Raw genomic sequence first — 24,767 nt, 5'->3', positions numbered from 1 at the left:
GGATGTATCAATTCGAGTATTAAAAACGTACAAAAATAAAGTATAAAATGTGGAATAGATTATAACAACATGAATTTAATCTTTAAAAAATAAAATAAAAAAGTTAAACCAATAAATTAGAAAAATAAAATTGTAAAATTTTTTGTTTTGTTTGTTTGTTTTTTGGTGCGACCATTTCAAAGCGAACTTCTCGCAAACCCAAAGCCAATCTCTACCTTCTCAGGGGGCTGGAGAGAGTGTCGGGATGACGATGGGGATGTTAGAGAGCATTGTCGGTCTCCTCCTCCTTATGCTGCTTCTGATCCTAATCCTCATCTTCCTCGCCTGCAAACCATGGCGCTTCTTCTTCTCCTCTTCCCCTTCTCGTTCTGTCAAGGTATATATCCAATCCAATCCAATCCAATCCTTTTTTTTTTTGTTTTTGGCCAAATTTGCCAATCTATCATCTTTTTCTCTTTCTTTCTTTCGTTCTTTCGTTTTTGGTTTTGGCGATCTCGTTTTTTGAACTTCGTAAGTAGGAATTTGGCTTTGTTAAAACTGTAAAATGCTCTGGCTTTGGTTGTGTAGAAACCGTGTTAAAACTTATCGGTAATTTTTAGGATCATTGATGATGCATCGGAGTTTGACCTTGATTTAAATTTACTTAGTTTTAAGTTATATATGTTTGTTTTTTTTTTTGTGTGTTTTTTTTTTTTTTTGGTGTGTTTCGCTTCGAATGCATGTTAAGCGTTTGGATAAGTGGCAGTGTGATTTATGATGATTCGTAGATACTATAGGTGATGGAAATGATCTAATTTCTCTTTTGGCTCAAAAATTTTGTGTTTGATATTCATTCGTTTTAGTGAACCTGAAGTGATCAATACTGGTTTATGCTATAATGCATTGTTTAAGATGGCATTAGTTTCAGATTTGGGATCAAATCTGATTTCTGATATCAGTTTGGTATTTAAGTTAGTGGCATGGCCTAAACTGTTCTCTTCATTCAACCACCTTGATTTCTTGTTAGAGCGGGGAGCTTCCAAAAAATAAAAATGGAGCATCTTTTGCTTCTCCTCTGTGTGTGTGTGTGTTTTATGTTATTGAATGTTGCTATGGAAGGAAATCACTAATTCATATGTTCAATTGTTAAAAGTTTTTCTTAGGACTTAGGAACCTAATTTTTGTGATTGGAATTGAATGTTTACCCATCCCAAAATTTGGTTATTTTTACTTTTAATATTGGCGTAGGTAAAAAAATCTCACATTATTGCTAATGCTTTTATCAAATATTTAAATTATTAAATCTTGACCTCTTGTAGATGTCAATTTAGGGTTTCTCTTGCGCAATATCTCCTCCATTGGATATTTTATCCTCCATCACCAAAGCATGATAACTTAGTCTTACATGGGCCAGACACTGCTCAGGACTGGAAGTCTGCAGCAGTGTCTTTGCATTAAAGTGAAGCTGTAGACTTGTGCTAATTTATACAGATCATTTTACATTTTATTGATTATAAGTAGCTAGAGACCTTGTAGTCCTGTTGAATTTCATTTTTTAATTTTGCTTACTTTGTAACTTTCATGCTGTTCACCCTTTGCAATTCCATTCTAGGTTTCCGAGCTAGAGAGACCCCTTGTCTCTGATGATGTTGATCATACCAGAGATCAAAGTAATGAATTGCCAAGAGATTATGATCTAGAGGGAGCATGTTTCCAGAGTTCTCCCCGACCATCTGGACTTGTTAAGCAGAGGCTTCCCACTGCGGCTACTAATTTGACTCAGGGTATTTGATGCTATCGTGCTATTTTTCTTTCTAGCAATTCCCTTTTAAGATTTAATTTTGTAATGCTATTTTACTCGTTAATATAATAAATATTTTATTCTTCACTTTGCTAGGTGATACCTTGGTTCTAGATGTGATTTCTGATGCTTCAGAAGATGTTTCAGTTGGCCAGACACTTAAGCATCCGTTTTTGTCACATCAGTTAGCGGAAGAGCAGAAACAAGATAGACTGAGTTCAGAATATGACAAATCTAAAGTATTTGGCGCTAAGGATATTCCTGGACAAAGTAATTTCTTGTTTCTTTCACTTGCTGAGGTTAATATACAAATGAGTTTCTATTTGTTTATATGTAAAGCATGCCAATCATATATTTCTGCTAGAAGTGCAGGAAGCAGCCTCACATTGGAGGTTATCTCTGGTCCTTGTCGTGGGCTTCGTTTCTCTGTACATTCAACAAGTACCTCTAAGCTTCCTGTAACCTTTGGAAGGGTTTCTCCTAGCGATATATTATTGAAGGATTCAGAGGTTTCAGGGAAGCATGCATTGATAAATTGGAATTTAAATGTAAACTTCTTTATCACCAGGTTAATTGGACTTGTATTTGGCTTTGAAATGTAATATTGTATTCTAATGATGTGGCACTTGTAATATTGGCTTCAGAATTTGAAATGGGAATTGGTAGATATGGGTAGCCTTAATGGAACACTTCTGAACTCTCAGCCAATAAATCATCCTGATTCTGGTAGTAGGCATTGGGGTGATCCAGTTGAGATTGCAAATGGAGACATAATAACTCTTGGAACAACCTCAAAAGTTGCTGTAAGTCAACTTGCTTCTGTATGTGATTCAAGTATGAAACACTTAGCCTCTTCTTTAATTGAGTTGTATGGTTTTGGTTGATAATTATGTTATAGTAAGGTCAAACATGATAAAACAATGAAAATAGACCTTCCAATGTGGAACTGTGGATGTAGTATCTTTCTATGATCATGAGTTTCTTTAGAAAATTTTATAGGATACCATAGCTACAGGGGGAAAAATTATATTAAAAACAAAAGAATAATTAGCAGTTGTGTCTGTATGTCACTTTGGAGACATGTATGCCCTCTCATTCATAATCTGCATTTGTAAGAAGCGTGAGGACTAATTTAATTACACCTATTTGAGAAGCAGTAGACATGGGATGTAATAAATTTTGTATGCCTAAGTAATTACTTATGTTATTCAATTATGTAATTTAATATATAATGTTCTTTCTGTGATTGCCTTTAATTGCTTATTTTATGTTTAGGATGCTGAATTGGTTGGACTATAATTTTGCAAGGAGAAAATTTGTATAATTGAGATGCTGCGTTTAGTAATTCCTTTAATCACTACCCATCCTCTGTTACAGGTTCATATTACATCTCGAACTGAGTGTCAGGTCCCATTTGGAGTTGGTGTGGCTTCAGATCCTATGGCTTTGCGTCGTGGAGCAAAGAAGCTTCCTATGGAAGATGTGTGCTATTATCAATGGCCTCTTCCTGGTGTTGATCAGGTTTGGAAGCTAGTGAATTAGGATTATGTTTGGAAAAATTTTATATCTAAATAATCGTGCTAACTGAACTAAAATACTACATTGCAGTTTGGAATATTTGGTGTCTGTGATGGTCATGGTGGAGCAGGGGCTGCCAAATCTGCTAGCAAGTTAGTTTTTTTTGTTGCATGTTATCTAAATGTCTTTGGTGATTTAGTTGGCCTTCAGCAATAAGAATGAAATGCTTGTATATGTACGTCATGTCGCCTAACTTGGTTGTATGCCATTTTGGATGCAACTTTGTACAGATTTCTTTTGCAATTTTGAATGATTACCTTACCATTGTCATTCACAAATTCTTTCACCTAGTGATTTGCTTGCAATTTATTTATTTATTTTTGGGTAAGGGATAGAATGCTTATCCAAGGAAGCTCAGATTGTTAAGTGCTAGAAAGGAAAATTTGATCTCCAAGGATTTTGAGTGTCAATAGATAAACCTCATACATAATGCAATTTTCAGAAAAATAAATTAAAGCGATAAAATAATAATTAAGAAGTAAGCCCATATATGTGCTTTCCGGTAACATGCATAGATATATTGAGGTTACATGTACCTAAAATCACTGGGTTATTCCTTAATTTCTGATTCTTGGTTTCTATCTGATACATCAGCACTTACAGTCTGCTGATTCTATTCCACAGACTTCTACCTGAGATAGTCACTGCCATTTTGTCGGATTCCCATACAAGGGAGAGGGTTTTATCACAATGTGATGCTTCTGAAGTTCTAAGGGATGCATTTGCAAGGACAGAGGAACGCATGAATCACTATTATGAGGTTTCTGCCCCCACTTTTTGTTGTTCTGTTTATTCATTATGTGCAAAAACTATTTTGAACTGAAAGGGATATCTTGCACATCTATATATGTTGTCTGTATGTAACGGTATGGTAACGTATATTGAGGAAGTGATGCTTTGATATCTATGTTATTGACTTATTCTGTTGGTCTATTAGGAAATTTAACAACACTACCTTACTATTCTTTGCTCTGATGATACCTTTCAAATTTCTGTGTTACAGAGGTGAAGGCTTTGGTTTGGACTTTGCTTATGATAATAACTAATTCTTTGCAGGGTTGTACTGCAACACTGCTTTTGGTATGGACTGATGGTGATGAAAATTTCTTTGCACAGTGTGCAAATGTTGGGGACTCGGCATGTGTGATCAAGTATGTTTTCATGTTGTTCCACTCATAGGTTCTGGGGCTAATATATCACTGTGCAGTATGTGAGATTGTAGTTTTACTACACTATCTACTACTGCATTCTGCCAAATTGTTGTACTTCTCTCACCTGGTGAATTGATTTATCTGATAGTGTTGAATTTCTTGTACAACGTACATAAATATTAAAATGAACTGAGAAATTGCTTGAGATTTGTCCCTGTAGCACCCTGTCTTATACTAAACTGATATAACTGTGGCAGTGTTGATGGGAAACAAATTAAGATGACAGGGGACCATAGAGTAGCGAGTTATACTGAACGACTTAGAATGGAAGAAATTGGAGAGCCATTGAAAGATGGGGAAACTCGTCTATGTGGTAAAAGGAAACATCATTTGGTTGTGTATTATGTTATCTTTATTCTGATAACTGCTCTCATTCTTTTTCTCCCCTTGTTAAGGTTTGAACCTTGCTCGAATGCTCGGAGACAAATTTCTTAAACAGCAGGATTCTCGGTTCAGTTCAGAGCCATACATAAGTGAAGTTGTGCATGTTGAACGAGCAACCAACACATTTGCACTATTAGCGAGGTTTTTTTTTTTTTTTTAAAAAAATTTTTAAATTTTATTTTATTTTATTTTGGTGTCTTCGCTAATAAATTTGTAAAATGTTATGTGACTAATTCTCAGTAATCTCTATCTATAAAGTTATTCTTCTTACAGTTAGTTTTTAGTTTGTTGGCCTTGCTTTAAGGTAGTGTAGTTTTTCCATCATAATACGACCATGTATATATGTTAGATTAGTTTTTAGTTTGTTGGCCTTGCTTTAAGGTAGTGTAGTTTTTCCATCATAATACGACCATGTATATATGTTAGTAGGTTAATATTCATCAAGAAGTTCTCCTTGTCTTGATGACCTATTCATAGACATAATTCTGGGTTCTGGCATTGCAGTGATGGCTTATGGGATGTTATTAGTGTCAAGAAGGCTGTTCAGCTAGTCCTTCAGGTACTATTTTTATTTTTGGTATTTTGCCAGAAGGCGAAATACATATTCTTTCAAGTCCTTCTTTTCTTAGAAACTATCTGCTTTTGTTGTGCTGCACAGATGAGGGAGAGAGTATCAGAGACGGAGAATTCAGCAGATAAGATTGCTAATTTGTTGTTGAGTGAGGCTAGAACACTGCGAACAAAGGATAATACATCTGTAATATTTTTAGACTTTGACCCTTCATGCAGATAGTCCTGTAAAGTTGATTGTTGATATATGGAAATGACCAAGTTATAGTGTTATAGCAATCGAGGGGCCTTTTTGTTTCTGGTCCCAAAAAAAAAAAAAAAAAAAAGCCTAAAATAAAAATCCAGATATATATCTTTGTAGTTATCTGTCCTTTGGTTTTTTGGTTTTTCCACATAAAACTAGTTTAATCTTTTTTTATTTTTTTGGGTTGAAAGGGGTGCATTTGATTTATAAAGATGTTTTTCATTTTACAAAATTAAATATATACTTTTGTTCCTCTTTAATATTAATTTTGGATGAACATTTGTTTCACAATGAAATTTAAAATACTCTTCCTCAATTCTTTGAAGTTTCACACGCCTCTGTCCTTGACAATTTCTCAATAAGCGATATTTTGTTTTATTAACTTTTGTCTTTAAATACTTGTTTTAACTCTTGAATTATGTTTATAACCTTTTGATTGAAAATATATATATATATATATATATATATATATATATATATGTATATTTATAACCCTAAGCTTTCAAGTTTCCTACTTAGTTTGGAATAAACATTAAAAAATAAAAAATATATTGAAAATAATTTAAAAGTTAAAATTTTAAGCACCACACGACGTGCACAATTGATATTATTTTTATTTTTATTTTTTAAAATTTTTATCTTGGGTCCGGATATCACTAAGGTTAATTAGTGGCAAAACTTGCAATAATGTAACGGTTGCAAATAATTTAAAGCCGAAAAGAAAACCCAGCTCTTAAATCAAAATCCAAAAACCCTTTTGTAAAAAGCGCGGCTCCAAATTAGTGCGTCGTGTCTAGTAGTATTGGGGCTAAAACGACAGAGCATTACAAGAAGCAAAAATGGCGAAGAAGAAGAAAAGGGAAAGAGAAGCAGAAGCGCCCAAAGCTGAAAAACCAGAGCCAGAAATCGAAGCTGAGCTTGTTCTTAATGGCGACTCTAACAAAAAGAAGAAGAAAAAGAAAACGGTTGTTAAAGACGGAGACGAAACCCAGCACATACCTACAGTTACCGTAGCCGTGCCTGGTTCCATCATCGACAACGCTCAATCCCTCGAACTCGCCACCCGAGTAATCATTTTTTCCTACTCTTTTTTTTTTTTTTTTTTATAACTTTTCTGTTTGGTTGCTGAGAATATTTATTTTTCTGGAAAGTATCTAATGCTATTGCTGCTCAATGTCATTTGATTTTTCCTCCTTTCTTTCATCTTCGTATTACATTTTTTAGGATGCTATGAATGAATCTGATTGAAATTGCATTAAAATGCTTGAGTTTTTGTTTTACGCTTTTTCTGGAAGTTGGCTGGTCAGATTGCTCGTGCCGTAACCATTTTCCGAATCGATGAGGTTTCTCTCCTTTTTTTCTTCTTCCTCTGATATATATATATATATATATGTATAAATATTTTTTTGTAAAAAAAAATTTAATAGAGCATTCAATATGGCAATTGGTGTTAGAAGGTGTTAGAATTTGTTTGAAATTTCGGCTGCGATTCGTATGCAGGTGGTAGTATTTGACAGCAATGGTAATTCGGCAAATAGTTATGGCACTACAGCAGCAGAGAACTCGGACGACAATGAAAATGGTGCAGCTTTTCTTATGAGAATCTTGCAGTACCTTGAGACGCCACAATATTTGAGAAAAGCTCTATTTCCAAGGCATAACAGCTTAAGATTTGTGGTGGGAAATTTTCACATAAAGCTAGAATTTTTTTATTTATTTTCCTTTTTTTTTTAATATGGGGTGAACTAAGGATATATATATATAAAAATATTTTTTTTTTCCTTGCAATTTTACAGGGTATGTTGCCACCGCTTGACGCACCGCATCATCTGCGTAAACATGAATGGGCTCCATTCCGGGAAGGTTTGCCCTTTTGGTTTACTAAGAAGTTTGGTTTATATCTTTCACCTCCATGTAATGCATTAACATAAACCACTGAATGAGCTTTTGATCAAAGACTATGAAAGAGATAGAGTCAGAAAGAAATATTAGAAAAACTTGTATAGTAAAGTTAAAAAGTTTCAACTTTGTTGATTGAATGGCAAATTTTGTGCTTGGTGTGGATTGTCAAAATGCATTATATCTTTTAAATTGGATCAATCTAATGGCTATGAAATTGGTATATACAACCAACTGCAACGGTCATTACTGAGACAAAAAGGGGAAAAGAAAGAAAGAAAGGGAGAAGAAAAAATATATCTTAGCAAGGAAAAAAATATATATATACCTTAGATGATTGGTTCACAATTTGGATTACTACTCTTTCACTAGTTCTTTTTCTTTGGTTTTATCCTTAATTTAGACCTGTGGACAAATATATGACGTCTTGTTGCAACCCTATAGGTGTCACGCTGAAGGAAAGAGTTTCAAACCCTGTAGGAACATTGGTTGATGTGGGTTTGAGTAAGGTAAAATCCTCTTCTGTAATTATGTGTATTCTGTATTATAGTTTTTCCATTTAAACCTGCTATCTCACTCTTTTGTTTTTTTTTTCTTCCCTAGTTCTCTGAACATGAAGGCTTTATTTTTTTTATTTTATTTTATTTTTTTAATGGTTGCCTTTTTGGCATGGAAAGTTGTACGCACTGCTCAATTTATGAACTTGTCTAGCATAATTTTTTTCTTTTAATCTGTGTAAGATATGTTAAGATATTGCACTAGGTTTGTTTTGTAATTCTTTTGATATTGGAATATTTACCCCTCCAACAATAGATCTACATAAAAAGTCACAATGGGCTAGTTATTTATGATTATGGTGCTAAAATGTGCAGAGTATCATTATTGATCAAGTAATTGATCCTGGAACAAGAGTTACGGTGGCTATGGGAGCCAATCGATATTTGGATACTGGTAACAAAATTATGTACCTTTTTCTGAATTACTTTACCTTTGTAAGTTGCGTTTTAATATGCTAGTTTAGATTTGTGAATATGGATATGTCTTACTGTATTTTGTTGAGTTAGGTGTGTGAATTTTACGTTTGTGTCTTTTATTGTTTCACTCTCTTTTCTTGAGGGGGTGGGGGGGTGTATGGCTTGCATGAATATCATGTTGGCATTATGTCTTTATGCATTCATTTGAAATCTTTATGTGATTACGAAGTCATATTCTTGAATTTTATGATTTTATATTTCTGAAATGCTTCTGCATTAGGCTCTGACTTCTTCTTTTTTTCTTTTTTTCTTTTTTATTTATTTATTATTATTATTATTATTATTTTTTTTTTTTGGGTAGATTCACCCCACCAGATTGTACCGTCCTCTAAGCCTAGGGAACAAGCTGGAACATATTGGGGATATAAAGTGCGATATGCTTCCAATTTAAGTTCAGTGTTAGCAGAATGCCCATACAAGGTATTACATGCTCTGAATTCATTCTCTTTCTCACTCTCTCATTCTGATATAGCTGTTTAGATATATTTTATCTAAATCTGCTATTACACTGCAGGGTGGCTATGATCATTTGATTGGGACCTCGGAGCATGGTTTGATTGTCAACTCATCTAGTCTTACCATACCTACCTTCAGGTTTGATTGGTGCTTTTTCTCTCTGTATGGGTACTTGAAGTGTTTCTTGTCTACTTCTTTGTCCTTTGGTCATTAAAATTGTATTTATGATTTGCTAGGCATCTATTGATTGCTTTTGGTGGACTTGCTGGGTTGGAAGAGAGCATTGAAGAGGATAATAATATAAAGGTATACAATGCACCATCCATTCCATTTTCCAAGATCTGCCACAATAAACTTTTTATAGATAATGCAAATAGTTTCTTTCTTGAGTAGAAGATAGAAAATACATTTTCACCGTCCCCATTGGAAGGACTCCGTTGGAATGATAATCATTTACAACTTCAAGAGAGAGTCTTGCTTTGCATGTTATTCCAATTTTGCTTTTCTTTTATTCTTGTTATCTAATATTATGTCCTCCATTCATCCTTTGCTTGATATATCATGAAATTGGAAGGTTTCCAATCTATTCTAGTCACAACTTCTTGTTGCTTGTTCAATGAAGTGAAAAAGAGATGGAAAAACAATGTATTGAATGATGTTTTTCATTGCCCTTTAATGGAAGGTAAAAGACGCTCGGGAAGTATTTGATCAATATTTGAACACATGTCCACATCAGGGGAGTCGAACAATTCGAACAGAGGTACTTTAGTTTATATTCATTCTGCATATATCATTTACTTATGAAAAATCTTTCTTCTTACGATTTTTTTCTTTATTGCCTTGTTCATGAATAGGAAGCAATATTTATATCCCTTCAATACTTCCAAGAGCCAATCAACCGAGCTTTGCAGAGAATTTAACTATTGCTTGAAGATAAAAAGAATTCCCCAAAGAATTTTTCTTCCTTTTTCTATTTTCTGCTGAAATGAATTGTTTCTATAGCTTGAAGATAGAAAATATTCCCCAAAGAATTTTTCTTCCTTTTTCTTTTTTCTGTTGAAATCAATAGTTTCTATCTAGAGGTAGGTATTTGAGAAATGATCAGTGCCCCTTTCTAAGGTAGCTGGTGATTATCAGACATGGCTTTATCATGATATGTTTGTAAAACTAATCATTTTATAGTTGAAATTAATCAAATTAGTCCCCTACTTGATTATTTTGAGATTTTGTAATGTGTTAATCTACTATTGCAAGAAGAAAATGGAGTTCCATTTTGTATTACAGTTTACAGATTGTGATGGCCGAATGAAAATGGAAAGCCTAATGGCCGCGGCATATCTTGAGAGCGACGAGGGTTTAGAGTTAGAAATGTATTTCTTTTTCTTTTGGTGAATGAGTTCTAAATCTATTTGATGAAAGAATGTACTTTTGTTTTTTATTAATTAGTTAAAAGAAAATTATGAAAAAACGAAATATAATATGAGAAAAAAAAATTTTAAATAAAAGATCTTTAAGCAAGTTTTTTTATTTTTTTATTTTCCAATAATAGTAGACGGTTTTTACTTAAATATTATCCGTTACAATAATATTTAAATAACTTACCTTTATTTTCTGTTTTTGCTAAAATAAATAATTGACGAACCTAAAATATAATATGATATGACCTGTTTAATTTATTTTTTTTCTCTATCAAGAAACAAATATTATTTCACATATGGGTATAAAGTTACTATTATAGTTTCCTAAAAAGTAAAAAAAAAAAAAACTATCGTATTAAATACAAAAATAATATTAATTAAAAATTCAATAAACGATATTAATAGTGCAAATAATTTCAGTTTATAACTTAAATTTTTGTATATAATTTGAATTTTATAATATAATTATTATAAAACGAGTGAGGTAGTTCAGTTGATAAGAACAATTCTACTTATGTTTTGTATATTGAATTCGAATCTATCAGAGAAACAAAAAATGTCTAGAGATATGTAATCAGTAAAAAAAAATAATAATAATAATAATTATTATATATTACACATCTTTTTTTTGTTTTTTTTTTAAATCTATATTACACATATCTTACAAAACTAATTTTGTAACAACGCAACTTACACGGACATTACGTTAACGCAAACGTGGGTTGCCGCGGGGCGGGGGCGGGGATCGCAATGTGTCGCGAATGGGCATTTTATATTTTTTCAGGGGTAAATCCGTCATTCGATAGTAGAAAGAGCCGTGTTTGGCTGCAACATAAAAACAAAGGGGGGTTTTCCGTAATTCGGGCCTATTCTTCCCCTTAAAACAAAAGCGAACTAAAAGGGCAAGAGAGAGCGCCGAAGAGAGGGTTTGGTATTTGCGAGTGAAAGAAAGAAAGAAAACGATTATTGAGTTTTAGAGTGAGTCAGTGAGAGAGAGAGAGAGAGTATATATTTTGATAAGCACAGCGCAGGTTAATTTTTTTTTTTTTTTTTCCTCTAATTTCAAATAGCCGTTAAAAGGGACCGTTGGGCCTATTGGCTTTCCCATTCTCTCTCCCGCCATGGTTATGGCTCAGCTCGAGAGCCAGAGCCAGAAGCAAACCTCCTCCGACCACGTCGACAAGACCAAGTCCCTCATCAAAGCCCTCAACCTCGTCTCCCGTAACCTCCCTCTCCCCCCTGACCTCTTCGACACCGTTTCTTCTATCTATTACAACCATGAAGACGATGCAATTCCTGATTCCCTTGACGGCGGGGAAGCCGATGGATCTGACAAAAATTGTTTGGTATGGTTTTGTTTTGCATGCACTTTTTTCTTGTTTTTGTTCTCTGGGCTTGGGGTTTGAGGAATTCTGTGGTGGTTTGTGGAGGCTAGGGTTGGATTTTAGTTCATGAGTGTTATTGCAAATTTGGGTGTTTCTTTTTGGGTTTTTTGTGGAGTTGGGAATTCGGTGCATATGTCAAATTTTTTGAAATTTTGGAGACTTTTTGGTCATCGTTTTCTCCGGCAATGATTTGTGAGGAAATAGAGGGGTAATTTGGTTGATGGGTTTTTTGTGGCTTTGATGGTTCCTTTTTGTTATTTTGTATGCCAGTTGTTGCGGGTCATCTGTGCTTTGGATTGGATTGGATGTTCTATGTTTTTTTTTTTGAAAATATAGCAATTAAGAGTTCTCTTCTTGCTTTGTTTTTCCCTCATCTTTCAGCTTATCTTGAACGAATCTTAAGTGTTTCAGATTTTTGGCTATATTTTTCCTTATTTCCCGTTTCTCATTCTATAGTTGTATTCTGCTATATTAGTCATATTAAGTTTCATTCGTGGATTGGAGAAGTTTGGATTTTTCCGTAGTTTTTTGGTCGCTTATTTTTTTCTTTTCTAAAAAATTGGTAAAATATTTTAATTGGAAGCAAAAATGTGTAAAGGGTATGTTTTCATAATTCATTACCAAGTTTGTCTTTTCTGATATAGCAATTCCAATATTTGTTTTAATATTCATGGCAGGATGATAATGGAAATATTTGTGGAGAAGATTTATTGAAAGACCTTGAAGATGCATTGCTGAAGCAACGGCCAAACTGTATGTCTAGTTTTGAATTGACAAAATCTAGGGACAATCGTCATCAAAGCCACATTCAGCATCGATTAAATGAACTTGAGGGTAACATTTTATAAGGGTTTTATATTATTGTGCAGTATGTGATTACTGATTACCATAAGTTTTGTCAGTAGTCTTATTGGACTTGGCCTTAGGTTAGTAATTTTCTGTCTAAAGAATGAAAATATGAATTTGAATACAGGGTGTTTCCACAGAATCAAGATGGTTAGTGTTTGTACAGTGTGAACACTTAAATACCCTTTCTCGATACGTTATTTCTATTTTCTACTTTTAAGATTTATGCCTTGAGCTGTAAATCATAATTATTATTATACTGATCAAACTACCTAATAGAAAAAAAATTATCACTTAATTCAAGTTTTCAGGTTGGAAGCTTTCTATATGGTTCTTTATGTGTTCTTTTTACGCTATATTTATATATTACTATTACTACTTTCTTGTTATGATCTTCATCATCTTTCAAAAGTATTGCTTAAGCATTATTGGTTTTTTGAATCAGAGTTACCTTCAAGTAGAGGAGAGGAATTGCAGACAAAGTGCTTGCTTGAGCTATATGGACTAAAGGTAACACTTGGTGTACTAGAATCGGTTTAAAGCTTATCCTTCATTTGCTTAATTTGCATAAAGTTTGTAGCTTGCAGAGGGAATTTACACAACAATCTGAATATAAATTTAATTTTCTAACAAAGCATTTTGTGAATGTGTTTTGTTGCTTCCAATGCAAGTAAATTATTTCCTTAAACAATGGATGGAAGACTTTTGTGTGAAATATACTGTCTTTAGGACTTTACTAAATTTGTTTCTAAAGGAGCTCTTCTATGTATTTGTTTATTGACTTATTGTACCGAGGGATGACATGAGTTTTGTCCTTGTGGGCAAGGACTTCTCTTCTGGCAGCTTGCAGAATTGCAAAGAAAGGTCCGTTCTGACGTTAGTTCAGAGTACTGGTTGCGTGCAAACTGTACATATCCTGACAAGCAATTGTTTGACTGGGGCATGATGCGATTGCGCCGTCCGCTATATGGTGTTGGAGATGTTTTTGCCGTGGAGGCTGATGATCAATTTAGGAAGAAAAGGGATGCTGAGGTTAGTATGTGTATGAGTTGTTAAAACTTAAGGCTCTAATTCATACTCAGAAAAGGAATAATGGGAATCTGGTTTTTAGATTGTAGATTTACATACTGGAGTAAGGGACACGTGCTACTTGGTTGAATTATGGGGTTGCAATTCTTAATTTCTTTGATTAATTGGAGCCATATGTCTCTGTATTTTACATTAAACTGTTTTGTGAAAATTTTTTGTCTGGTAAGCTCTAGAGAAAGGCCATTCTTTCGTAAGATAATGGTTCTTTATAATTTCAGAAGGCATTAGTTTATAGACAAGGCAATGATTTTGCTTCTTGAAGAGATTCAAAATAAAAATAAACGGGGAGATGCTTAATGAATTATCTGAATGGCTGTATGTTTGTGTTTGTGCTATGCTATGTAATATTTTCCTGTGCACTGCTGATCAAGTAAAAATGTCTGATACAGAGGCTGTTAAGGTTAGAAGAGGAGGAAAGAAACCATATCGAGACAAGGAAGAGAAAATTTTTTACAGAATTCCTTAATACATATCGTGAGTTCCTAGTACACATTCAGGCATCCCAGAGAAGACGTAAACAAAGGAATGATGGAGTCCTGGTAAGCTGTTAGTTTATCTTCTTCAACTTTTACTCAAATGGGACTATAGGATCAGCATGAGAAATAGATGTCTGAATAATCATTAACCAAGGGGAAATCATGACTATATGATTGACATCCATAAGAAAATGTAAAGATCACATAGAAAGTTCAATCAAGGGTATGGAATAAATAGAAATCACTATTTGTTAATTTTTTTTATAATTTGTAAAGCATACTGGAAAAGATTTCGGAAATTCATGTGCAGGAGAGAGAGAGAGAGAGAGAGAGAGAGAGGAAGGGAAATAAGTACGGATTATGTTTAATTTCTGAAGACTAGATTCATTATCATGCACAGTATAATATTTAGAGCTGGGATCTTGCTTTTATTAGGGATGGCATGGAAGGCAAAGGCAACGTGCTTCACGGGCTGAAAAACTAAGATTCCAAGCCTTGAAGGCTGATGATCAAGAAGCATATATGAGAATGGTTAAGGAGAGTAAAAATGAGCGATTAACAACACTTCTTGAAGAAACAAATAGACTCCTTGTAAATTTAGGTGCTGCTGTTCAACGTCAGAAAGATTCTAAACATTCAGATGGCATTGAATCCTTGAATGACTCGGAAGGTGATTTTCCTGAACTGGAGGAAGATGCGGAAATCATTGATTCTGATCAAAATGATGACTCCAGTGACTTACTTGAGGGTCAACGGCAGTATAACTCAGCCGTTCACGCTGTTCAAGAAAAGGTAATTGATAAAGCAACATTTTTACTTTGTACTATTTTTTCAACTCTAACATATTTTGTATGCAGGTCTTGAATGGTTCAACCTGTAATACTTGTATATTTCTTTATATATATAATATCTTTATTAACTATTTATACTTCTTTAAATTATATTAGCTTTATATTGGGCTACACCATATTTATTTAATTAGTTCATAAATCTTAATCCTCATGTAAACTCAAATGCCTCAGAGACCTTGAGCTATAAATGACATTTATGCTAGTCTTCTGCTGTTCTGTGATTGGAGGGTTTTGAACATTTCTGGCAGCTTCCCTAGCTTAGGTTCTGTCTGTCCAAAATTTTCCATGTCTTTTGACTTGCGTCATTCTGTTATATACTTTTTGTAGTATCATATAGTCTATGATTTGCATACCTTTTTAAACTGATTTTGGCATGGAGGGTCTGGCAGCTCCTGATTGTAATCAAATGAGTTGTGTTTTATTGTTTCATTATCCTTGTCATGTACATTAAATATAAACAAACAACATTCCAATTCCGTAATGCGTGAAAGAGGTGCTTGGGTTGGAAGGTCTTTGCTAAATACTAAATACTGCAGGTAACAGAGCAACCATCCATGCTTCAAAGTGGAGAATTAAGGCCATACCAGCTAGAAGGACTTCAATGGATGCTCTCCTTGTTCAATAACAACTTAAATGGGATTCTGGCTGATGAAATGGGACTGGGGAAAACAATACAGACCATTTCCTTGATTGCATATCTTTTGGAGAACAAAGGGGTGACCGGGCCCCACTTGATAGTGGCTCCAAAGGCTGTACTACCAAATTGGGTTAATGAATTTGCAACATGGGCTCCTAGGTAGGCATGAACTTCTTCTATAAAAATCTCTCTCTCTCTCTCTCTCTCTCTCTCTCTCTCTCTCCACTTAATTTATACATGTATATGAGCACATGCTTGTTTAGTGCTCATTTTTAATTAATCTTGGATTTTTCATCTTGATCCAGTATTGCAGCTGTTCTTTATGATGGAAAAGCTGAAGACAGAAAGGCAATGAAGGAAGAACTATCTGGGGAAGGGAGATTTAATGTGTTGATCACACATTATGATCTAATTATGAGAGATAAGACATTTTTGAAGAAAATTCACTGGTATTACCTGATTGTTGATGAAGGGCATCGGTTGAAGAATCACGAGTGTGCTCTTGCACAAACACTTGCTGGGTATGATGCTACATGCAAAATATAGGCCTTGCATCTTTAAAGTTTAAAATATGTAAAGTTTATTGAATCAATAAATATCTCTTCTCATTTTCCATTCAGTTCATAATTTTAATTCAGTCATTTTCAGTTGAGAAAGTCTTTAATATTTTCTTACTTGTATTCAGATATGAGATTCGACGTAGACTTCTGTTGACTGGTACCCCAATACAGAATCATTTGCAGGAGTTATGGTCCCTGCTTAACTTTCTTCTGCCACACATTTTTAATTCAGTTCAAAATTTTGAGGATTGGTTTAATGCACCATTTGCGGAGCGGGGTGATATTTCTCTTACAGAAGAAGAAAAGCTATTGATCATTCGCCGTCTACATCATGTGGGTGTTGTCTCATAATTTCTATTTCTTATGTATTTATTCTTTCTTTGGATTTCGTAGTGATGTCTGTTCTTGTAGGTTATTAGACCGTTCATATTGAGGAGAAAAAAAGATGAGGTGGAAAAATACCTTCCTCAAAAATCCCAGGTCATACTGAAATGTGATATGTCAGCATGGCAGAAAGTCTATTATCAACAAGTTACTGATTTGGGCAGAGTTGGGCTAGATACTGGTTCGTAATTTTTTGCTTCTTCATGCATGGTTTGTAAATTTTTGCTTCTACATGCATGCATCTGCATCTTGACACCTCAGACCCTTATTTTTCCTGAAACCTTTCAAAGACCTCTATGTCTCTTCAAATTCTTCCAAATTGAAGTGTTCAGTTTCAGTTGGCATTTTCAAGGCCAATTTTCTTCTTCTTCTTCTTCATTTTTTTTTTTTTTAAAATTAAAATAACAATAGGCAGTTCGGAATGCTAAAATAGTGTTACCATCATATAGAATGCAAATTACAATTAAAATATAGTTCTAATTAGGAAAAGCTCTCTTGATTTGTAGGTTCTGGGAAATCAAAGAGTCTACAGAACCTCACAATGCAGCTTAGAAAATGTTGTAACCACCCATATCTTTTTGTTATGGGAGATTATAATATTTTCCGCAAGGATGAGATTACAAGAGCATCAGGAAAATTCGAATTACTTGATCGTCTGCTCCCAAAACTTCGTAGGGCTGGGCACAGGGTCCTGCTTTTTTCACAAATGACTCGTCTCATGGACATCCTTGAAGTGTATCTGCAACTTCATGATTTTAAGTATCTTAGACTTGATGGTTCAACTAAAACCGAGGAAAGAGGGACCTTGCTAAAGCAATTCAATGCTCCAGACTCCCCTTACTTCATGTTTCTCCTAAGTACTCGTGCTGGAGGCCTTGGTTTGAACTTACAAACGGCAGATACAGTAATTATTTTTGACAGTGATTGGAATCCCCAAATGGACCAACAGGCAGAGGATCGGGCCCATCGAATAGGACAAAAGAAAGAGGTCAGGGTTTTTGTGTTAGTTAGTGTTGGATCAATCGAAGAGGTAATCTTGGAACGTGCTAAACAGAAGATGGGAATTGATGCTAAGGTCATCCAGGCTGGACTATTCAATACAACTTCGACAGGTTTGTAGTTATGCATTTTGTGCAATGATTTCAAACATATTGTTCCTTTACACATTTGCACACAAATAGTACTTGCTTTCTCAGTCATCAGCAGTTGTGTCACTTGAATTTCTGCTGTTTGCAAGAAACAAGGTTGTTTTCTAAGTGGTGCATTGTTCGTGCAGCTCAGGACAGAAGAGAGATGTTGGAGGAGATCATGCGTAGAGGTACAAGTTCACTGGGGACAGACGTTCCAAGTGAGAGAGAAATCAACCGCCTCGCTGCCCGATCAGATGAGGAGTTTTGGTTGTTTGAGAAAATGGATGAGGAGAGAAGGCAAAAAGAGAACTACAGATCTCGGCTTATGGAAGAACATGAAGTTCCTGAGTGGGCATATTCTGCCCCTGACAATGACACAAAAAAAATTGATTTACCAGGAAAGAGGCGAAGGAAAGAGGTTGTTTATGCTGATACCATGAGTGATATACAATGGATGAAAGCTGTGGAAAATGGAGAAGACATATCAAAACTTTCTGGTAAAGGAAAGAGAAGTCACCTTCCACCAGAGAGCAATGTGGCTGCGGTTGCAGGGGAAAAGGTAACAGAGTTGAATGAAAATAAGCCTATGATGAGCAACGGAACGAGTGAAGATACATATGGTCCGACAACTACAGCCCCAAAGAGACACAAATCTGAAGATGCATATGGTCTAGCAACTCCGGCCCCAAAGAGACAAAAATCGGAAGGGGCAAATGCAGAGAAACCTGATTGCCATGGTTGGAATGGACATCTATTTACATGGAACAAGAAGAAGAGGTCAAGCTTTGCCACCCAAAGTTCATCCCCTGATTCAAGAGGGCAGAATTCCAATGGAAAAGGAAATGGATGGGCTTGAGCAAAATGACTCACCAAATCATCATCATTATACCTTTAGCTGCTGATAGTTTGTACATTGGTTTGAGCTGTTAAAAGCTTTAAGCTAACTAGATAGTTGACTTCTCAGGGCGGCAGACATTTCTGACCTTTTCTTTTCTTAAAATGGTACAGGAAATGGCTAAAGGCCCACTTAACATCCATTTATTCTGTTTCTTGGATTAGGTTGCGCTATTCAGCAACAGTGTAAAATTATTGCCAATTATGAAATGCTCATTTTATGAACATTCGCCTTTTGCATTCAATAGAGACCACTATTAAAAGTCAACTTTAGATTTCTGCAGAATGGGTGGTGAAAAAAAGTGAAACTCTACTAGGAAAATAGATGTAGTTTGAAATAGTTTTAAATGGTGAATAAATTTAGCATGGGGAATTGTTCTGCTAGCGAAAAAATATCCATCCATACAAGGGTTTTGGAGGGTTTTGAAGTAAAGTGATGACTCAAAAATAATAAGAGGTATCCAATGAGACGTATTCTAAACTCAGAATGATAAAATCAGAACCTAAAATTTGCATTGGCAATGTAAAATACTCATTGTGAGTTGCCACACCATCAAAGATCATTTTTGGTGTGTCAAAGGCAAAATAAAGGTAAAATCTACAAGATTTCTGATGGAATTCACTGAACTACTGAAGTTCCCAACAAACAAGATAATTTGATAAGAAACAGATACTAAACATCCAGTACACCTAACAATACTAATTTAATGTTCCATAAAGTGATTCCTTACTGATTCATGATAAAATTCTAAGAACGGTCTATCCTAAACGCCATAAATTCCCCTCTTGAAAATGAAGTTCAAGAGGCTTATAGTACTCCAGAAATGAGAAGAAACCACTTGACCTAACAGACACTCTAGTCCTCCTGACCAACTTCAAGGTTTTTCAGCTTTGATTCTAATTCATCCTCATTATCTTCACCATCTCCAGATTCATCATCATCCCCTCCTTCAGGGTCATTCTCATCCAACGGCCCCAGTTTGTCAGGGGTTTTCTTAAATATGTCTTTGACCTCATCAATGCCTTCATCAGAGATGAAGTTCCCATTGATGTTCAGCAAATTAAAACCAGACTTCTGAATTACAGCCTGAGCCAAAACACGAGCCCCAGCTCTTCTTATTAAGTTGGTGCTCAAATCAACTTCTTTTAACTGTGTATGACCTTCTATTGCCTTACTGATTTGGATGGCACCTTCATCCTTGAGTTCATTCTCAGACAAATTCAGCTTAGAGAGAAGATTCTTAGCTGCTATACAAGCTGCTAGAGAAGCAGCAGCTTCAGCAGTTATGTCATTTCCAGCCATCTCTAAAACTTCAAGTGCAGGAGCTGATTCCTTGATAACATTTGCTATTGCAGTTGCACCCTCATCTTCAAGATTCAGATAGCTAAGGTAAACTTCTGTTAGATCTGCATGCTTTGACAGTGCTTTACTCAAAGCAACTCCACCTTCTACACCAAACATGTTGTCCCGCAAGTCAAGCTTCTTCAAATGCGTACAAGTCTCCAGTGCTTCAGATAAGGCAACTCCCCCTTCAGAGCCTATCCTTGTTGAGGAGCAACGGAAATCCTCTAATAGGGGCGAACGCTTCACAACCTCAGAGATAGCAACTGCCCCTTCATCTCCTGTCATGTTGTTGTGAAATTGAAGGACTCTAAGCTTCTCTGTGGAAGGAATCAGCTCACAAACAGCTCGAGCAGCCTCTTCTGAAATGCCATCGTTCATTAAATACAGCTCTTCCAACCCTACTTGGGATTTAAGCAATGCTCCAAATGCCCTAACACCTTTCTCGCCCAGGGCATTATTTGAGAGATTCAAAGATTTCAAGACACTACCTTCCAGGGCAGCTGCAAATATGTTCATGACTTCAAGAGCTTCAGCCTCAGGTCTTCCAGCAATGAAATCTGATAGATCTACCTCTTTCAACTGATTCTTAAGGGAAGCCAAAATGGGTTCAGCAACACGAGCTGCTTCTAAACCAAAGCTTCTATTGCTGAAGCAAATCTTAGAGTAAGAATTCCCTGGCTCCTTCAGTGGCTTTAGGAGTTCCTCAGCCTCGTCAGCCTCAATAAAGGCTCGTTGGCCTTTAGATATATCAAAAAGAGTTTCAAGAGATCCACTTTTACTCTCAGATGTCACATTCCTATCCTTGCTCTTAGGACCTCTTTTCAGAACATCCAGAAGAAGTTTGCTGCATTCCTTTGCATAAAGCTGCACTGCAGAACCTCCATCACCATCTGGTTCCTTTTCATAGTGCTGATCTGCAGTGGTAAAAGCCACATCCTCAATTTGTTTTGCGTTCTCCTCAGCATCTTCTTCACTCAGAGTGCCATACTTCTCAGTGAAAATGGATTTAGTTGTAAGATTATTTATCATTCGCTTCACAAGCACTTGTCTTGTCTTTTCGCTAGGAGGCCATAGCTTAATCGAAAATGGCCGACTTTGTGAATTCGGAGATGTGGCATCCATTTCCAAAAGATAAACTACAAAGATATACAAAACAAAATTATAAGAGCCAAGAAATAACTGAAATTCGTATAACTGATAAAAAATTCTGAATACTAGTACATAAACTTCCATGCTCCTTGTCTGACAGTTATGAAGAGACCAACAACTCATGAATGGTAGTGAAAGCAGCTGGAAGATGATAACATGCCAAGCAAGAATACTGAAAGGGTCATATAGTAAACACATACAAAAGTACATATATCCATATTTGCTTTTCAGTTTTCACCAACAAGGTTAAGCACGTAAAAGGGCCAAAACCAATCTTGCTTTTATTGTTTCTCTTCAATTCTCACAAACTTGCTTCAAATATTAAAATAAATTGCTAAAAATGAAGAGTAGCACCAAAATTAATTGGGAATCAGACTGCTAATTCTGAACCCATTTTCCGTTCTAAACCCCATTTCCATAAAATAAAATTAAAAAAAAAATCAAAAAAAAAAAAAGCAAGAGAAATGCAATGTTAAATTGCATTCCTTGCACAAAGTATTATACTACTGTAACAATCGACTAAAATAAAATAAATAAAAGAGAGACAGAGAAAAACCAAGAAACGACACAGGATCTTATACAATGCAGCGCATTTACATATAACAAACATCTAATAACCAACAAATATACTTAATAATCCAACAAAACCACCACAAGGACTCAATATTTCGCATAATATGTCACAGATCTGCGACTAAATAGCAACTTCACCCACATGTAATGTATTATGGTCCATAACGGACTCAAACCCACCAAGAAATAACCGAAAAATATATACAGAACAGATAGCAGAAAGCACCAAGCACAAACCAAAACCCTAGAACTGCAAAACACAATAAGAAGTGAAAATAAAATAATAATAAAAAAATAAAACAGAGAGCGAAGGTGAAAGAAGAAGGTTACCTTCTCCTTTTTCTCTCTCGCTGAAAGGGTGTATTTGGGTTTCTGAAAAGCAGAAACTTTGAGCTATCTGTGATTCAAATGGCACACTAAAACACAGCGACTATATATATATATATATAGCGAGAGAGAGAGAGAGAGAGAGAGAGAGAGAGAGTGGAGGGAAAACTGAAAATGAGAGAGCGAATCAATGATAATGTAGGTTTTCCACTTTCAAGCCACTGTTTGGGAATCAATACTTTGCTTTACCAGATACGGCTACGAATGTTCTCATTACAATTTTGGATAACAACCTGTGTTTGGCTATTGGGTCGTTGTGTCAGGACCTTTTTCTTTTTTCTTTTCCTTTTTTTTTTTTTTTTTTTTTTTTGTTTTTTCTTTGGGCTATTTTGGTAATGATTTATGGGAATAACAAATTAAAGAGCATAAACTAACTTTACCGTCAAAAACACAGGATTTCAAGAGCAATGAATAAAATGACAAATAAAAATTGTATAGCATGCTTTTTTGGTTTTTACAAAAATTAAATATAATATGCATTTCTATTCATTGTTGGATACTGTATATAATAATGGAATGAAAAATAAAAAAAAAATAAAAATCTTCATCCTCATTTAAATAAGGAGTCTATTTCAAAGATTTATTTTTATCTTCTTCTTTTTTAATTGTGTTTGGGAATTGCTGAATTGAAAATCAATAAAATGCTTCTGGTCTTGAAGAAAGATGCTAGAATTCTCGTATTTTTTTCTTTGATATAAAAATTCATTTTCGCAATTTTCTCAAAAAAATATATGTATATTATATGTACCAACTAGCCTACCCTCTAATTTATTAAGTATGTATGTGGTATTGTTTGATTGGTTAATAAATAAATACAATTAAAGTATAAATAAATTAATATTTTAAAAAATAAACATAAATAAAGTAAGTAATGACATTTATACATTTGATAGATAATTTGGTAAGGTAGCTGATACTTTAATATTATTTTTCAAAAAATTATATTTGATAAAAATTCAAAGACTATTATTTTCTTTCAATATTGTGTGAAACTGTAAATGCGAAGAAATAAAATCGTGGGCCCAAATTCAGTACCAATTCTCACTCGGGACAAGGATAAGTAACCCTAGATGCCAAACGAAGGTCATGGTTTTCTTTTTTTTTTTTTTGACTCTTTTGAACAGAACATGGATTTTTCATATTTGTATGTAATTAAACCGAGGATCCGCGCGATAATATCATTTAAATTTTGAATATTGGTAGTCTAACGAATTATATTATTTAACCAAAAAAAAAAGAAAAAAAAAGAGAAGAAAAGATGAACAAATACAATCTAGAACACGATATTCAAAATTAAAAGATCTTAAAATTAGCCAAAAATAGTGAAGAGCATTGTGATTAAAAGGATACACAGCTCAGGCTCATAATCATTTATATTTTTGTGTAAGAGGTTCGGTACCTTCGTCAGTAGATGCACCTTCCTCATTCATATTCATATCTAAGTTCCAACCAACCAACCAACAGCTGCCACTAATATTATTGCCAAAAAAAAATAGCTGCTTCTAGTAGCTACTAGCTACTCACTAACAAGAAGAAGAAGAAGAAGAAGCTGCCACAAACTGCTTTTTAAAGCCAGATGGCTTCCAAAATACACAGAAACAAAATACTACATTTTTATTTTTTTCTTTCCAACTAGATTTGGCCAAAAAGGTTACTTCCAAATGACCATCACAGAAAGTTTACAACAATAAATAAGTGAAAAGTGAAATATTTAGGTCTGAGAAGTCTTGCATACCACGTTACAAGGAATATTCATTGTTTTTTCATGCAAGTAAAAGATTTAAAAAGATGAAGAAAATGTACTAATCATCCTCAGATGCTTTTGAGTCATGGTACCAAGGAAAAAAGAAAAAAAAACAATGGATTTTCCCACCAATTCACAATGATACAATGACTAAATAAAAAGAACAGATAAAAGTTTAGTCTTTGCCCTACATTTCCAATATTTCCTTCAATGGGAAACAGAATCCTATTTCAAATCCATTAAACACAATGCCATCTTCCAGCTGATAAGCTAGAGTAGCTATACTTTGAATTGGGACCAAATGTTACGGTCCAAAAGTACTTTCACCTAAATTAGCTCCACAGACCAAGTTCCAAGTTGAACTGTTCAACCAATTATTTACCAGCAACTTCTAGAGCCAAATCATACAACACACTCTTCCAAAACTACAGTTTAACAATGGGGAAGGATGGATAGCAATTCAAGTCAAAGTAACACTGACCAAAACTAAACATTGAAATAGTCATAGGACAGTTCACAGTCCGAAAATCCTAGTTCCCAAATTAAAAGCTTCAATACGCACAGAATATATCATCCTCCAATGATTTGTCCCATAAACACTTGCAAAAATTGTACAAATAAAAACCCATCAAGCATTGAGTAAGCAAAAATTGCATCAAATATAATTTTAATCCATAAATTGAAAAAGACATAAGAAACTAAACCAACCAACCCAGAAAAGGGGTGGTTAGCGAGCAAGCAAT

The 24,767-nt window shown here is 34.6% G+C and overlaps 4 protein-coding genes across 6 annotated transcripts; 3 read left to right on the top strand and 1 right to left on the bottom strand.

Annotated features, from left to right (window-relative positions):
* On the top strand, positions 1–5,802 carry LOC107423023 (protein phosphatase 2C 70). Its single transcript, XM_016032531.4, has 13 exons — positions 1–376; positions 1,592–1,763; positions 1,877–2,050; positions 2,153–2,328; positions 2,425–2,583; positions 3,158–3,301; positions 3,389–3,450; positions 3,983–4,118; positions 4,415–4,509; positions 4,767–4,882; positions 4,965–5,094; positions 5,458–5,512; positions 5,612–5,802. Exons 1-13 carry the CDS (start codon positions 245–247, stop codon positions 5,744–5,746), a joined length of 1,686 nt encoding a protein of 561 aa, XP_015888017.3. The 5' UTR covers positions 1–244; the 3' UTR covers positions 5,747–5,802.
* Positions 5,803–6,460: 658 nt separating this feature from the next.
* On the top strand, positions 6,461–10,372 carry LOC107423027 (uncharacterized). 2 transcript variants are annotated; one of them, XM_016032538.4, is made up of 11 exons: positions 6,465–6,834; positions 7,063–7,110; positions 7,268–7,444; positions 7,564–7,630; positions 8,111–8,175; positions 8,539–8,617; positions 9,002–9,120; positions 9,215–9,294; positions 9,393–9,462; positions 9,839–9,916; positions 10,011–10,372. In XM_016032538.4, the coding sequence occupies exons 1-11, from the start codon at positions 6,607–6,609 to the stop codon at positions 10,074–10,076; spliced, it is 1,077 nt and encodes a 358-aa protein (XP_015888024.1). In that variant the 5' UTR covers positions 6,465–6,606; the 3' UTR covers positions 10,077–10,372. The 2 variants fall into 2 exon arrangements, with proteins under 2 accessions (XP_015888025.1, XP_015888024.1); XM_016032539.4 differs by lacking the exon at positions 7,063–7,110 and having other exon boundaries at positions 6,461–6,834.
* Positions 10,373–11,469: 1,097 nt separating this feature from the next.
* LOC107423041 (probable ATP-dependent DNA helicase CHR12) lies at positions 11,470–19,053 on the top strand. 2 transcript variants are annotated; one of them, XM_016032557.4, is made up of 12 exons: positions 11,470–11,920; positions 12,637–12,793; positions 13,251–13,315; positions 13,649–13,837; positions 14,284–14,433; positions 14,806–15,162; positions 15,758–16,017; positions 16,164–16,379; positions 16,544–16,751; positions 16,830–16,983; positions 17,309–17,914; positions 18,079–19,053. In XM_016032557.4, exons 1-12 carry the CDS (start codon positions 11,696–11,698, stop codon positions 18,786–18,788), a joined length of 3,297 nt encoding a protein of 1,098 aa, XP_015888043.3. In that variant the 5' UTR covers positions 11,470–11,695; the 3' UTR covers positions 18,789–19,053. The 2 variants fall into 2 exon arrangements, with proteins under 2 accessions (XP_015888043.3, XP_048334270.2); XM_048478313.2 differs by lacking the exons at positions 11,470–11,920; positions 12,637–12,793 and having other exon boundaries at positions 13,632–13,837.
* A 264-nt stretch (positions 19,054–19,317) lies between these two features.
* LOC107423048 (RAN GTPase-activating protein 2) lies at positions 19,318–22,525 on the bottom strand. The gene is made up of 2 exons (XM_016032566.4): positions 22,224–22,525; positions 19,318–21,307 (listed from the first exon to the last, which is right to left on the bottom strand). The coding sequence occupies exon 2, from the start codon at positions 21,291–21,293 to the stop codon at positions 19,683–19,685; it is 1,611 nt and encodes a 536-aa protein (XP_015888052.3). The 5' UTR covers positions 21,294–21,307; positions 22,224–22,525; the 3' UTR covers positions 19,318–19,682.
* Between the last annotated feature and the right edge of the window lie 2,242 nt (positions 22,526–24,767).

Source organism: Ziziphus jujuba, chromosome 3 (genome assembly GCF_031755915.1).
Source record: "Ziziphus jujuba cultivar Dongzao chromosome 3, ASM3175591v1".
NCBI lineage: Eukaryota > Viridiplantae > Streptophyta > Magnoliopsida > Rosales > Rhamnaceae > Ziziphus > Ziziphus jujuba.
Note: the sequence above shows the minus strand (reverse complement) of the source record. Positions and strands in the feature narration are given on the sequence as shown.